The sequence below is a fragment of the Corythoichthys intestinalis genome, chromosome 3, assembly GCF_030265065.1.
Source record: "Corythoichthys intestinalis isolate RoL2023-P3 chromosome 3, ASM3026506v1, whole genome shotgun sequence".
NCBI lineage: Eukaryota > Metazoa > Chordata > Actinopteri > Syngnathiformes > Syngnathidae > Corythoichthys > Corythoichthys intestinalis.
The window spans coordinates 56964480-56978687 of NC_080397.1; the positions used below are offsets into that span (position 1 = coordinate 56964480).

A 14208-nucleotide genomic window follows, 5' to 3' on the forward strand; every position below is an offset into this window, starting at 1 on the left:
ACATGAAATCTGATTTTTTTTTTTAACAATGTCATCAGATAGACAAAAACATAACATTATGTGCAAATGCCTGCATCTTCAAATCATAAAAATAATAACAGCCTATATCTTACCAATGTTGTAATCTCGATGGGTCTTGTATCCATTCCATGTCAGGTAGTCTAGGTACATTGTTTGCATTCTGATTAGCGTCTGGCTAATACATGTTAGATCCAACATAAAATTCCAAGCTCCTCTTCTTCCTCCAACTCTTCAAAAACTTGGATCTCCTCCCTTGCGCTTGGTCTATCGCTTATATCGCTGTTTGAATCATTGTTTGAAGGACTTTGTTTGGCGGTCGTATGTATGGAGCTGCCAACGCTGTTCCCGGTGTGACGTATCACTTCCGGGTTCGTCCCCTTTCAGGCTCGAACTTCGGAAACGCGATTATTTTGACAAATATACAACATATAAATTATTTTTTCATGCTTTATTTGGTGGACAATGTTTAATTACTTTAGTTGTGACCCTATTTGGCATGTGAAGAAATTAGTTCACACTACAGCTTTAAAAGGCAACTGAAGACCTTTCCGGGTTTTGGTGTAATTTTACGAATATAAACTTTGGACGAGTTCGTCAAAACAACCATGACATTATCAACACGTAATTGCAAGGATAATTTGCGTTTTTTGTTTTGTTTTTTTGCACTCCGTTAATGGTCCCTTCGCAAACCCGGAAGTGTGACGTAGGCAACAGAAGACTACCCATAGCTAGCATAGCAGCAACAACGATGTCAGTGATATTTCCACCAAAGGTAACCATTCAGGATCGCTCTTTCGTGACGCTACCGATGGCAAAGGCTCCCAGGAAAGATGAACAACAATTAATCCCTACATGTTTTAACCTGAGGCGTCAGATGACGGCGATTTACTTAACACAGCAGATGGCGTCATGACGCCAATTGACAGCTCGACACTTCACGAACGGGAGAGAGTGGTAAGCCTAAATCCAGCATCGTAATTTTTTTATTAGAGAGAATGCGATTACATGGTTGTATATTTTTCCACCCTCTCCACATAGCTAAAATTGGATATTAGGTAATGGGACAGCTCCTACTGATCTAAATATGGTAAAGCTAGCCCAAATGTGGCTAAATGAATGATATGTTATTGATTTTTCAAAATAAATGACAAAACGATTTTATTTTCCAGGTGTTGCTGTAAACCGTCAAGTAATTACCCTTCCAAGAGTATACCTGTGTCGTCAGGAGATCCCAGACGTGAGAGCCAAACTTGAGGAGGCTAAAGCACTGACAGGGGCATGAATTACATTTAAAAAAATAAAACCATAAATTGTAAACAACATTGACACATTTTGTTGACTGTTTAATGTATTCTATTGGTATATAATATATTGTCATTATATTACATTTTGAAAAAAATTCAATAGGCCACAATAATAAATGATACCAGATTTATGTTGAATCAGCGTCAGCTTTTGCTGTCAGATTGTGACACAACACATAAGTTCTACCAAACACACAATGGCACACATCAAAGAACATAAATTTAGTAGGCAACACAAAGTTAGGATAGCAACGGACTAGCGCAACATTGAAAAATGAAAGTGGCAGTGGGAAATATGTATTTACTCTTTTCTGTAGCATTAAGTGTTCTCTATACAAAGATAATGCATTATCATTAAAATGTGAAGGTAGATTTTTCTTTTAAAAATGTGTACTGTATATATGACTATTTTATGATTTCATCTCATCAAAATTTGCTACATTTATTTCTAAGTCATCATCATCTGATGTCGCAGACGGAAGAAATTCAGCATCTGGCAGGCTTCATAGGATCTCTTCAGTCGTCATCCCTGGACACCGCATCACTTGGGTCATCATATGACTCGACCCACTCTCTCTTGATTTTGGGAAACTGGGTGGCGACTGACTTGCAACGCTTTTTTCATCGTGTTGAGGGTTTCTGCCGCTTAATTTTTTATGTTTGGCTTCCTGGAGAAAAAAAAAAAAAAATCACAGCAGCATGAAAATATTGGATGAATCCTAATTTTAATTAAATAATAATTTCTTGGTGATCAAATAATAATGCCCCAGTCAAAGCAGCATCTATTTGATGCTATTGTTCCCTCTTCAAATAGGAAGACCTTGATGTTGAAGTATAATAGTTATTGTTTTATTGAGATGTATTTGATACATTAGGGCCTGGCAGAGGATTGTTTAATATAAAGGCTTTATATTTACCCTGTGACAGGCCAAAAAACAATGAGCCAAGGACCTATTTGGTGCTGGGAACATTTGAATTTACATAATACCTATTGATATAGTCATAAAATCACATGAGTAGACCTGTCAGCAAACCTATCTACTTATGACAGGGCAACAGCCACAAAAAATAAAAATGAAAAAAGGTCGCCCTTCAACAAACAGGCAGTAGGAGTCCCCCTCTTTTATCAACAGAAGTGCATTACATTTTAGAATCATAAAAGCCATGAAGGATCTCTACTTACGTATTTGTAAAACCAAGGTTGCATTGTTGTAGGTTTTCAAAGCTGTTGTCGCTGAAATAATGAAAACAATGAGCCGATTGGGGACCTGCATGCATGCTAAACAAAAACGGTCCAAACCTTTGCAGGAGAAGTTTTTTTGGACCACTCCTAGAGTCTCGAGTCTTCCTGTGAGCAATTCATCGCTACACATCGAGATGGCATGACGAATCCCGAGAGTGAAACCCAGAAAATGTTTGCAATATATGGCGAGAATAGCGTGGTGCTATATTTCCGTGTTCAGAGTGGTGGCGAGGCTTCCTGGAAGTTACGTCATGAGGTAGCGGTCGGCAGGACGGCGCGTCCCTCGTTGCTATGGTGTTGCTATGGCCATAACTCAAAAACTACGCGGTCAATTATTATCTTTTTTTTTTATGTGACTTTTTGAGACAGCGAATGATGCGTTTAATACAATTCAACTGAGTTAAACACTCGAGCGAAATCCGAAAAGCTCTTCAGTTGCCCTTTAAATTCATTGATTTAGAATAGAGAATAAAGTACTCCCTTTTTATTTACTTCAGTAAAAGTAGATACAGGCGCAAAAAATTACTTTAGTAATTTTAAAGGATCAAGAAAAACTTCATTAAAAGTACAAAGTACTTGCTTTAAAATTTACAAGTAAAAAGTATTTTCTCCCGATGAAAAAATGTAATATAAGTAAATACTGTATTATTATATATGGTGGAAACAAGGGCGTAGGTTTGCATAGGGACGGTTGGGACAAAACACTACTAACTGTTCAGGATGCTTAAATTATCCCCACCAACTTTTAACAAATTAACCTTATTTGCGTTATGTAATGACTTCAGTTATATAGGTCATTTATATTGTCTTCTCATATGTTTTAATTGTTGTAATTGACCCCACCGTTATTAAGTGAATTATTTTCATTCTATTTGGATTTACATATACATCTTTTCACTTGCTGAATGTGCAGGTCCATTTTTTCCCCTCCGAAACGCACATTTTCACAGTGGGGGCAAATGGGGTCACTTAAAATCTTGCGGTGGAACACCAAAACAAATTGCCACAATTTCAGGTTTTTATTATGCTGTTGTAGTAAACAAGCCAGTAGAAAACTGTCAGAAAGACTTCAGGACACGCCTACTGATATACTTTGGTTTATTGTGTAATATTTCAGTTAACTAATGATTGATGGTGCCATTGATATGATATTCTATTATAGTGTAGTAGATTTTTTAGTTGTGGTGAAGTGTTTAAAAAATGTGTTTAATCGATGAAACCCGAGGATACTGTTACTATTCTGACATTCGTTGTAAACTGCCTCATTGTCAAGCCACCTGTTTCACAACACTTGCTATACTGATTTTTCATATTGGGATGGAAAAAGTAACTGAATCTGTTTCTCTCATTGGTTCACTTTACCCCTTTAATTTTTCCTAGTCTGTCTCAGTTTGCACTTGAGATGGATGGATGGCTTGACAGACAGACAGACACATTACCACTTTTTAAAACTACCCTAATTTTCGGACTATAAGCCGCTACTTTTTCCCCTCGTTTTGAATCCTGCGGCTTATAGTCCAGTGCGGCTTATTTGTTGATTTATTTGGGTTAATAGGTAACACTTTATTTGACAGCGGCATCATAAGACTGTCATAAGAACATCATAATTATGACATGACACTGTCATGGGCGTTACTGAATGCTTATGACAGATATGTCAATATGTGTCATGTGGCATATTATTTCACTAGCTCCATTTATGTCCAGCTCAGATCTTTTACGGCCATTCAAAAGTGAGATAATTTGCTGGATGACACTAACAGACCTCTATTATAAGAACTCATTAATGCTTATGACATTCTCATGTAATAATTATGACTGTCATATGACAGTATTATGGCACCACTATCCAAGAAAATGTTACCAAATACCATAACTAGCAATTAATGAAACTGTAGCGCCTCAATGCATGCTAGGAGGAATGTTGGATGACAACAGTGTTGAAAGCAGGTGGCAGCAGAGGTTGACTGTCTCCCCCAAGGGAGCAGTGATGGCCAAATGAAGCTTTTACAAACAATAATGCTTTGCACCCAATTGGTTCAAAGCTTAATGGTGGTTCATTTGGTCTCAGGACAGTCTTATGATGTCATTGTCAAATGAAGTGTTACAGTGCCTTGCAAACGTATTCGGCCCCCTTGAACCTTGCAACCTTTCGCCACATTTCAGGCTTCAAACATAAAGATATAAAATTTAATTTTTTTGTCAAGAATCAACAACAAGTGGGACACAATTGTGAAGTGGAACAAAATTTATTGGATAATTTAAACTTTTTTAACAAATAAAAAACTGAAAAGTGGGGCGTGCAATATTATTTGGCCCCCTTGCGTTATTACTTTGTAGCGCCACCTTTTGCTCCAATGACAGCTGCAAGTCGCTTGGGGTATGTTTCTATCAGTTTTGCACATCGAGAGACTGACATTCTTGCCCATTCTTCCTTGCAAAACAGCTCGAGCTCAGTGAGGTTGGATGGAGAGTGTTTGTGAACAGCAGTCTTCAGCTCTTTCCACAGATTCTCGATTGGATTCAGGTCTGGACTTCGACTTGGCCATTCTAACACCTGGATACGTTTATTTTTTAACCATTCCATTGTAGATTTGGCTTTATGTTTTGGATCATTGTCCTGTTGGAAGATAAATCTCCGTCCCAGTCTCAGGTCTTGTGCAGATACCAACAGGTTTTCTTCCAGAATGTTCCTGTATTTGGCTGCATCCATCTTTCCGTCAATTTTAACCATCTTCCCTGTCCCCGCTGAAGAAAAGCAGGCCCAAACCATGATGCTGCCACCACCATGTTTGACAGTGGGGATGGTGTGTTCAGGGTGATGAGCTGTGTTGCTTTTACGCCAAACATATCGTTTTGCATTTTGGCCAAAAAGTTCAATTTTGGTTTCATCTGACCAGAGCACCTTCTTCCACATGTTTGGTGTGTCTCCCAGGTAGCATGTGGCAAACTTTAAACAAGACTTTTTATGGATATCTTTGAGAAATGGCTTTCTTCTTGCCACTCTTCCATAAAGGCCAGATTTGTGCAGTGTACGACTGATTGTTGTCCTATGGACAGACTCTCCCACCTCAGCTGTAGATCTCTGCAGTTCATCCAGAGTGATCATGGGCCTCTTGGCTGCATCTCTGATCAGTTTTCTCCTTGTTTGAGAAGAAAGTTTGGAAGGACGGCCGGGTCTTGGTAGATTTGCAGTGGTCTGATGCTCCTTCCATTTCAATATGATGGCTTGCACAGTGCTCCTTGAGATGTTTAAAGCTTGGGAAATCTTTTTGTATCCAAATCCGGCTTTAAACTTCTCCACAACAGTATCTCGGACCTGCCTGGTGTGTTCCTTGGTTTTCATAATGCTCTCTGCACTTTAAACAGAACCCTGAGACTATCACAGAGCAGGTGCGTTTATACGGGGACTTGATTACACACAGGTGGATTCTATTTATCATCATCGGTCATTTAGGACAACATTGGATCATTCAGAGATCCTCACTGAACTTCTGGAGTGAGTTTGCTGCACTGAAAGTAAAGGGGCCGAATAATATTGCACGCCCCACTTTTCAGTTTTTTATTTGTTAAAAAAGTTTAAATTATCCAATAAATGTTGTTCCACTTCACTATTGTGTCCCACTTGTTGTTGATTCTTGACAAAAAAATTAAGTTTCATCTCTTTATGTTTGAAGCCTGAAATGTGGCGAAAGGTTGCAAGATTCAAGGGGGCCGAATACTTTTGCAAGGCACTGTACCAGTTAATATTTTTTGGTGTAAATATCCCATAATACAATTGAGGACAGCTGCGGCTTATAGTCCAGTGCAGCTTATCTATGAACAAATGCCGTTTTCATGTCAAATTTGGTGGGTGGCGGCTTATAGTCAGGTGCGCCTTATAGTCCAGAAATTACGGTAGTTATATTTCCAGTACTTGCTGGAGTGCTTGTATTATTGTTCATTTGGTACAAGATTGTGTGACATTAACTGTACAAGGTGGATTAGAGACACTATCACTCTTGGCAATAAAGTTTTCTGTGTTGCACAGGTGGAGATGGACATGGAGGGCGCCCTTAATGCTAGGGAGCAGGTAGGTATTCAAGACTTTGTTCTCCTGGATGAGACCTCGGAATTGGCATTCCTCAACAATCTTAAGAAACGCTTCAGCAAGGATCTCATTTATGTGAGTGGGATATTGACTGCAAGTTTTTTTTTTTTTTTTAATTCAACTTACTGTTCTGCAACTTTGACTGCCTCTTTTAGACCTACATTGGTACTTTACTGGTATCTGTAAACCCCTATAAGGAGTTGGATATCTACACTAAGAAACAGATGGATGTATACATGGGAGTGAACTTTTTTGAGCTTCCACCTCACATGTGAGTGTGAACGACAGTATAATAAATGCAGTTTATGCTTCACCTAACATTGTAACTACTGCAGCTACGCTCTTGCCGACAACGCCTACCACACCATGCTGACTGAGTTCAGCAATCACTTCATCCTCATCTCAGGAGAGAGCGGTGCGGGGAAGACGGAAGCCTCCAAAAAGATTCTACAATATTATGCAGTCAGCTGTCCAAGTACTGCTCTACTAAACACTGTCAGGGACAAGATGCTCATGTCCAACCCTGTCCTGGAGGTCTTATTTAACTTGATACTGTGTTATGCTGTGATGAAATTCCACAAAACAGGTCAGGCTTGCATATCTGATGTAATTGTCTCTCTCTGCAGGCTTTTGGAAATGCCAAAACACTGAAAAATGACAACTCAAGTCGCTTTGGGAAGTATATGGACATTCAGTTTGATAGTGAGGTGAGAGGAGTTCAAAGATTAAAGATATTACAAAGCAAGGGTGTAGGTTTGGTCTCAACACTGGTAGGGATGATAAGCTGTAACAGAGTAACCTGCATGTACACTTTTTGCTGGGGACGGGACACTAATAAGACCAAACACATACAGTTGTGGTCAAAAGTTTAACATAATGTCATGGCTCTCTTGCGTTTCCAGTTATTACAACTCAGATTTTTCTCCGATAGAGTGATTGGAACAGATACTTCTTTGTCACAAAAAACATTCATGAAGTTTGGTTCTTTTATGACTTTATTATGGGTGAACAGAAAAAAGTGATCAAATCTGCTGGGTCAGAAATATACATACAGCTGCGCTAATATTTGGTAACATGTCCCTTGGCCATTTTCACTTCAATTAGGCGCTTTTGGTAGCCATCCACAAGCTTCTGGCAAGCTTCCGGTTGAATCTTTAACCACTCATCTTGAAGAAATTGGTGCAGTTCAGTTAAATTTGATGGCTTTCTGACATGGACTTGTTTCTTCAGCATTGTCCACAAGTTCTCAATGGGGTTTAAGTCAGGACTTTGGGAAGGCCATTCGAAAACCTTAATTCTAGCCTGATTTAGGCAAGGCAAGGCAAGGCAAATTTATTTATATAGCACAATTCAACACAAGGCAATTCAAAGTGCTTTACATCACATGAAAACCATAAAAATCACATTTAAATCAACACAACGTAAAAACCAAGACAAAAGATTGCATTTAATCACAGAATAAAAATAAATAAATAAAAATAAAACAAAAATAGAAATAAAGCAAAAACTACTACTAATAACAATCATTGAAATCAGCAATGGAGATAAGCACAAGAGGAATAGAAGGCAGGTAGATTGAAATATATAGACAGTTATGGATATGTAGTGCTAAACAAAAGCGTTTTTAGCCCTGATTTAAATGAGCTAACGGTTTGAGCATACTTCAGACCTTCGGGTAACTTGTTCCAGAGGTGAGGAGCATAATAACTAAATGCTGCCTCACCCTGCTTGGTTCTTGTTCTTGGAACATGCAGAAGACCCGTTCCAGACGACCTTAAGGGTCTAGATGTCTCATAGGAATCTAACAAGTCAAGCATGTATTTTGGTCCAAGGCCATTAAGTGTTTTGTAGACGAGCAGTAGTATTTTATAGTCTATCCTTTGACTCACTGGAAGCCAGTGTAGCGATTTCAAAACCGGTGTAATGTGGTCCAGCTTCCTTGTATTTGTGAGGACTCTGGCTGCAGCATTCTGTACTAGCTGCAGCTTCCTGACTGATTTTTTATCAAGACCTGTAAATATACCGTTGCAGTAGTCCAATCTGCTGAAAACGAATGCATGCATAAGTTTTTCCATGTCTTGTTGAGTCAGAAGCCCCTTAATTCTGGTTATATTTTTTAGGTGGTAATAAGCGGATTTAGTGACGGACTTTAGATGGCTATCAAATTTTAGGTCTGAGTCAATAATTACGCCAAGGTTTCTGACTTGATTTGTAGCTGTAAGTGACATTGTGCTAAGTTGGCTGCTTATCTTTGACCTTTCCTTTTTTGGCCCAAAAATGATCACCTCTGTTTTCTCCACATTTAACTGGAGAAAATTCTGGCACATCCATTCATTGATTTGATGAATGCATTTACTCAGGGAGACTAAGGGACTATAATCATGTGGGGACACAGAAATGTACAGTTGTGTGTCATCTGCATAGGCGTGATAGGAGATGTCATACTGTTCCATTATCTGAGCTAACGGAAGCATATAGATGTTAAATAAGAGTGGTCCAAGAATTGACCCTTGAGGGACTCCACACGTGAATTTGGTTCGTTCTGACTGATAATTTCCGATTGACACAAAGAAATCCCTATCATGTAAATAGGATGTGAACCACTGAAGAATAGTGTCAGTAAGCCCTACCCACTGTTCCAATCTGCTGAGTAGTATGTTGTGATCAACCGTGTCAAATGCGGCGCTGAGATCCAATAGTAGCAGAACAGATGATTTGCCTGCATCGGTATTCCGACGAATATCATTTAGGACTTTGATAAGCACGGTCTCGGTGCTGTGTTGTGGCCGAAATCCAGACTGAAATGAGTCAAAAAGATTGTTTTGGATCATAAAAGTCTGGATCTGTTCAAACACAACCCTTTCGATAATTTTCCCCAGGAATGTCAGATTTGATATTGGCCTGTAATTACTAATGGTTGAGGCATCCAGATTAGGTTTTTTTAGGAGAGGTTTTATTACTGCAGTTTTTAAAGTCTGAGGAAACTCTCCTGTTTGGAGGGAAGTATTTATAATCTGAAGTATGTCTGGGGCTATGCAATGAAAAACAGTTTTGAAAAAGTTTGAAGGAAGGATGTCAAGGCAGCATGTTGTGGGCTTTAGTTTCGACACAATTTCTGTTAAAGTGGCATAGTCCAAGAGGCTAAACTGTCTAAGATTGACGTGGGGGACATGTTGGGAGGCATTTAGTGCAGTGCTTCTCAATTATTTTCTGTTACGCCCCCCCAAGGAAGACGTAAATGTTTCGCGCCCCCCCAAACTCTCTGCCACCACTGTAAATAGTATCATTTGTCTATAAAATTACTATTATAAATACGCATCTGCCTAACATTGTGTCCTTTTTTTTCCTAATAACGAAAAAAAGTAACAGATCAACTTATAATAAAGTAGAACTTTATTAACATTGTTTTGTTTGTAACAGAAGACGCATCAATTTGCCTGAATTAAAAAAAAAAAAAAAGTCCCATCCAAACTAAAAAATACACTCAAGTTACATTTTTGACCATTTGATAAAGAAAAATAAAATGTAATAAAATCAGCAAATAATAACAAATTAAAATTGATTAGAAACATTCACTCATGAGGACAATATGCCAAAAAATTTGATCGGAAAAACAAAACTGAATAAAAGAAAAAGAAAAAAAAAGTGTCCTTGGACAGAAGGACAGTTTTTATTTTTGTACCTCCTTTGCAATGGTGTGGAGTTATCTTGCAATGAGCATGCTAACAATGCTAATTGGTTTACTGATATTACACTGACAAAACAGGACGATTGTTGGAAATATTCGGGCGTTTTCGCTGAAAAACAATCAAGCTTATCAATGAGATTGGGGTCTAATGTCTTTAAGTGGCGTCTTAATTGTTTTGGCGTCTGGCTGTCCGCTATAATTATTTTTAGACACAGTAAACAGTGGTCTTTCCTCATTACCCACTGTATTAAAAGTCAAAGCTAAAAGTCAAACGGCACGAAAAAAGGGCATTCCCGGCGGCCGAGGTAGAACCGTAGGTGAGGGCGGTCGTCGTGACGATCCCAAGCCAAAAATGGCACTTCTCGGGCGGCGACGTGAGAACCGGCCGGACAAGACAGTGGGTCGCTGCGTGAGTCCGGTCGGAAAACGGCTTTCGAGAACGGCGGCGGCGCACTGCTCTTCATATCTGTTTTCTGTGCGTTCTGAGTGCTCTTCCTTAGTTCAAAAATACTGCGCGCACTCTGAAAATGAGAGCGCCACTGCCACCCACTGAGTGGATGTGCAAGTACACTTTATTCCAGTACCAGTAGTAAAAAAAAAAAAAAGCATGTTCCCCGAGGTCACATGCGCCCCCCCTGGCATCGCTCTGCGCCCCCCTGGGGGGGCGCGCCCCACTATTTGAGAAGTACTGATTTAGTGTAACATTTGTTAATCCGGAGTTGCACACAGTCTGTCTAATCATTAGTACTTTGTGTGTAAAAAATGCTGCGAAATTATTACAGGACACCTCAGATGCCAATTCCTGAGGTATTGATGCTTGTGGGTTTGTCAGTTTGTCAACAACAGAAAATAGTGTGCGAGTATTGTGGGTGTTTCTACTAATGATCTCTGAAAAATATGATTGTCTAGCATTTTTCAGTTCCTGGTTGTATTTGCGAAGACTCTCTTTGTAGATATCATAAAAAACTAGGAGTTTGTTTTTTCGCCATCTGCGTTCTGCTCGTCTACAAACTTGCTTTTGTTTTATAGCTAGTATGGCATTTCTCCAGGGTGACCTCTTCTTTCTTGACAAGGTTTTTGTCTTAATCGGGGCAATAGTGTCCATTACAGTCATCACACCGGAACTGAAACTATTTACAAGTTCTTCCACTGGAGCTATTGTAGGGGTTAATAATGAGGCATAGGCCTGTGTGAATAACGCACATGTGTTATCACTTATGTAACGCTTCCTAATAAACTCTGTTTCCCTTTTCAGAGGATGGACAGGGGTGGTCATTTTAAACATAATGCAGTAGTGATCAGACAGAGCAACATCATTCACTGTGACCTCAGAGATGTTAAGACCTTTGGATATTATTAAGTCCAGTATGTGCCCTCTGTTATGTGTTGGAACTGTGACATGCTGAGATAAACCAAATGTATCCAAAATATTTAAAAGCTCTCTAGCACATCCTTCTTCAGGATTATCAACATGAATGTTAAAGTCACCCACTAAAACAACACAATCAAAGTCCATGCACACGGAAGACAGTATTTTGGTAAAGTCATCAAAAAACATTGTGTTATACTTCGGTGGTCTGTAAATTGTTACCAAGGCAGCTCTGCAAGGGCTTTTTAGCTGAATGACAATATACTCAAAGGAATCAAACTGACCACATGAAATATTCGTGCATTGAAAACTGTCCCTGATCAGACTGGCAACCCCACCTCCTTTCTTATGGGTTCTTGGCGCACTAAAGAAATTGAAGTTTGCGGGGGTTGCCTCGATCAGAACTGTCGAACTCTTATCTTGATCTAACCAAGTTTCTGTTAGGAACAACATGTCAAGGTTATGTTTGCAGATAAAATCATTAATTAAGAAAGATTTGTCAGCTAAAGATCTAATATTTAGCAGAGCCAATTGGAGATGCCAGACTGGATTCACTGGTGAGCTTTGGGAATGACACACTATGTTTAACAGGTTGGCAGAATTTATTGAACGTTTTTTATTTCTCACCAGTCTAGCCCTTTTTTTGTTGTTTATCACCACTGGGATTGTTGAGCATACATACTGTACTCCATAAGGCCCCGGCTTTTGCTGGGACAGAAAAGTCTTTGTAATGTTTTCACAGCCTGGACCCGGTGCACATCATATTGGTGTCGCAAACATGGCTCCCTCCATAGAAGGATAATACCGTGTAGTTCCAGAGTTGTAGTGCTTTGGCTTTGCCCCGAGAGAATTCCAGTGGAGGCTGGTTGGTTTGTTGCCATCTTCCCCTGGCACCTGTCGGGTGTGGCAGGTACAGGGTGGAAACGAAGACATGAACTTGAGGAGATCAAGAGACTGGTTAACCTTGCTATCTAGACCCATGGAGTCCCAATCAGGTTGACTCATTATTCCATCCAAACTAAGTCGTCGGCGGGGTGGCTTCCGGGACTGTGGGGATTTAGGCCTTGATGAGGCCTTAGCCTGACTGAGTCGGAGGAGTGGTGGCGTCTTGGAGTGTGAGGATTTGGTGCTGGATGGGGCCTTATCCTGGAGTCTGCGGCGTGGTGGCGTCTTGGAGTGTGAGGATTTGGGGCTGGATGGGGCCTTAGCCTGGAGTCGGCGGCATGGTGGCGTCTTGGAGTGCGAGGATTTGGTGCTGGATGGGGCCTCGACAGCAGAGGATTGCACGGTCGGGTCGTTCTCCTCCTGTTGAGCTGATGGAGCCACTTCTTGAGTCTCGTCTGAAGGGGGTCGATCACCTGCTACCAGGGTCTCCTTCCGTTGAGGCAGTGGAGCCTCAGCAGAGGAGGGTTGGTCACAGCCTGGCGGGGCTAGCTTAGTCACTTCCCCTTCAGCGACTATCGGCTCCATTTTTGGAGGAGAGATTGATCCTGCGTGCACACTGTCTGATTCAGCACTCATCCCAGCCATCATGTTTATCCGATGTTTTGGGACAGCTTGCCTCCTTTCCTCGAGATAAGCAGACTGTCTGTGCCTCAAGAGATAAAACATGCTGCTGCTTAGTAACCGCACTCCTGACTTATTTAGGTGAAGGCCATCATTCTTAAAGAGGTGCCTGCGCCCTGAAAATATGTTGAAATTGTCAATGAAGTACATCGATTGTCCAGCGCATGTTGCTTTGAGCCATTTGTTAAGCATCATCACTCTGCTGAAACTTTCATCCCCCAGCCTGGGCGCGGGTATGGGTCCACTGAAAAACACCTCAGTATTTAAAGTTCCGACTTTGTTTATCAGTTCAGTGAAGTCTTGCTTTAAAAGCTCTGATTTTTGCTTCGCAATATCGAGGGCTCCTGTGTGTATTATCAGACTAGTGGCTGTTGGATGCTGAGCAGCAATGCTCAGGATACGTTCAGAGATAACAGACACCGTAGCTTTGTTTAAACAACATACTCTGGTATTGTTGCTACAAAAGTGTTTCATCCCATTCACAGCAAAGTCGCCCACTATCAGAGTGCGGGGCCCATTGGGTCGCTTTCTCTGTCGCCTGCTAGCACATGCATTAGCATCGTACCTCTCTTTCGAGCTGGGTGTTCCAACTTTCCCTGGGTCAGGAGTCTCGGAGAGTGGCGTAAATCTATTTTCCAGTAGAATTCCAGCAGCTTGAGGCACTTTGCTTTGAGCCTTTGTTGTTGCCTTGATCTGTGATAATTTTCCTTCTGGTGCCGGAGTAGATGACGCATTCTTCTGCAGAGGTGGCCATTCCTTTTCATCGTAAATCTGCCAGTGCTGGGTTCTGCCAGGGTCCCGTTGAGTCTCGATGGTGTTTGTTTGCATTCTATGGGTCCGCTCCCACTCGCTGTTTTGGGAGATCGGCAGAGTGGTTTCATTCCCGAGCTGTCCGTTTACCTCCATATTCACTTCAAGCCGGTAGAT

At 40.7% G+C, this 14208-nt stretch overlaps 1 protein-coding gene across 1 annotated transcript in view; it reads left to right on the forward strand.

Annotated features, from left to right (window-relative positions):
* myo1ha (myosin IHa) overlaps nt 1-14208 on the forward strand; it is a 60958-nt gene that overhangs the window by 13537 nt on the left and 33213 nt on the right. The window contains exons 2-5 of the mRNA XM_057832459.1: nt 6599-6733; nt 6814-6929; nt 6994-7192; nt 7285-7365. Coding sequence (XP_057688442.1) covers nt 6599-6733; nt 6814-6929; nt 6994-7192; nt 7285-7365 — 531 coding nt within the window. The remainder of the gene's footprint in view (nt 1-6598; nt 6734-6813; nt 6930-6993; nt 7193-7284; nt 7366-14208) is intronic.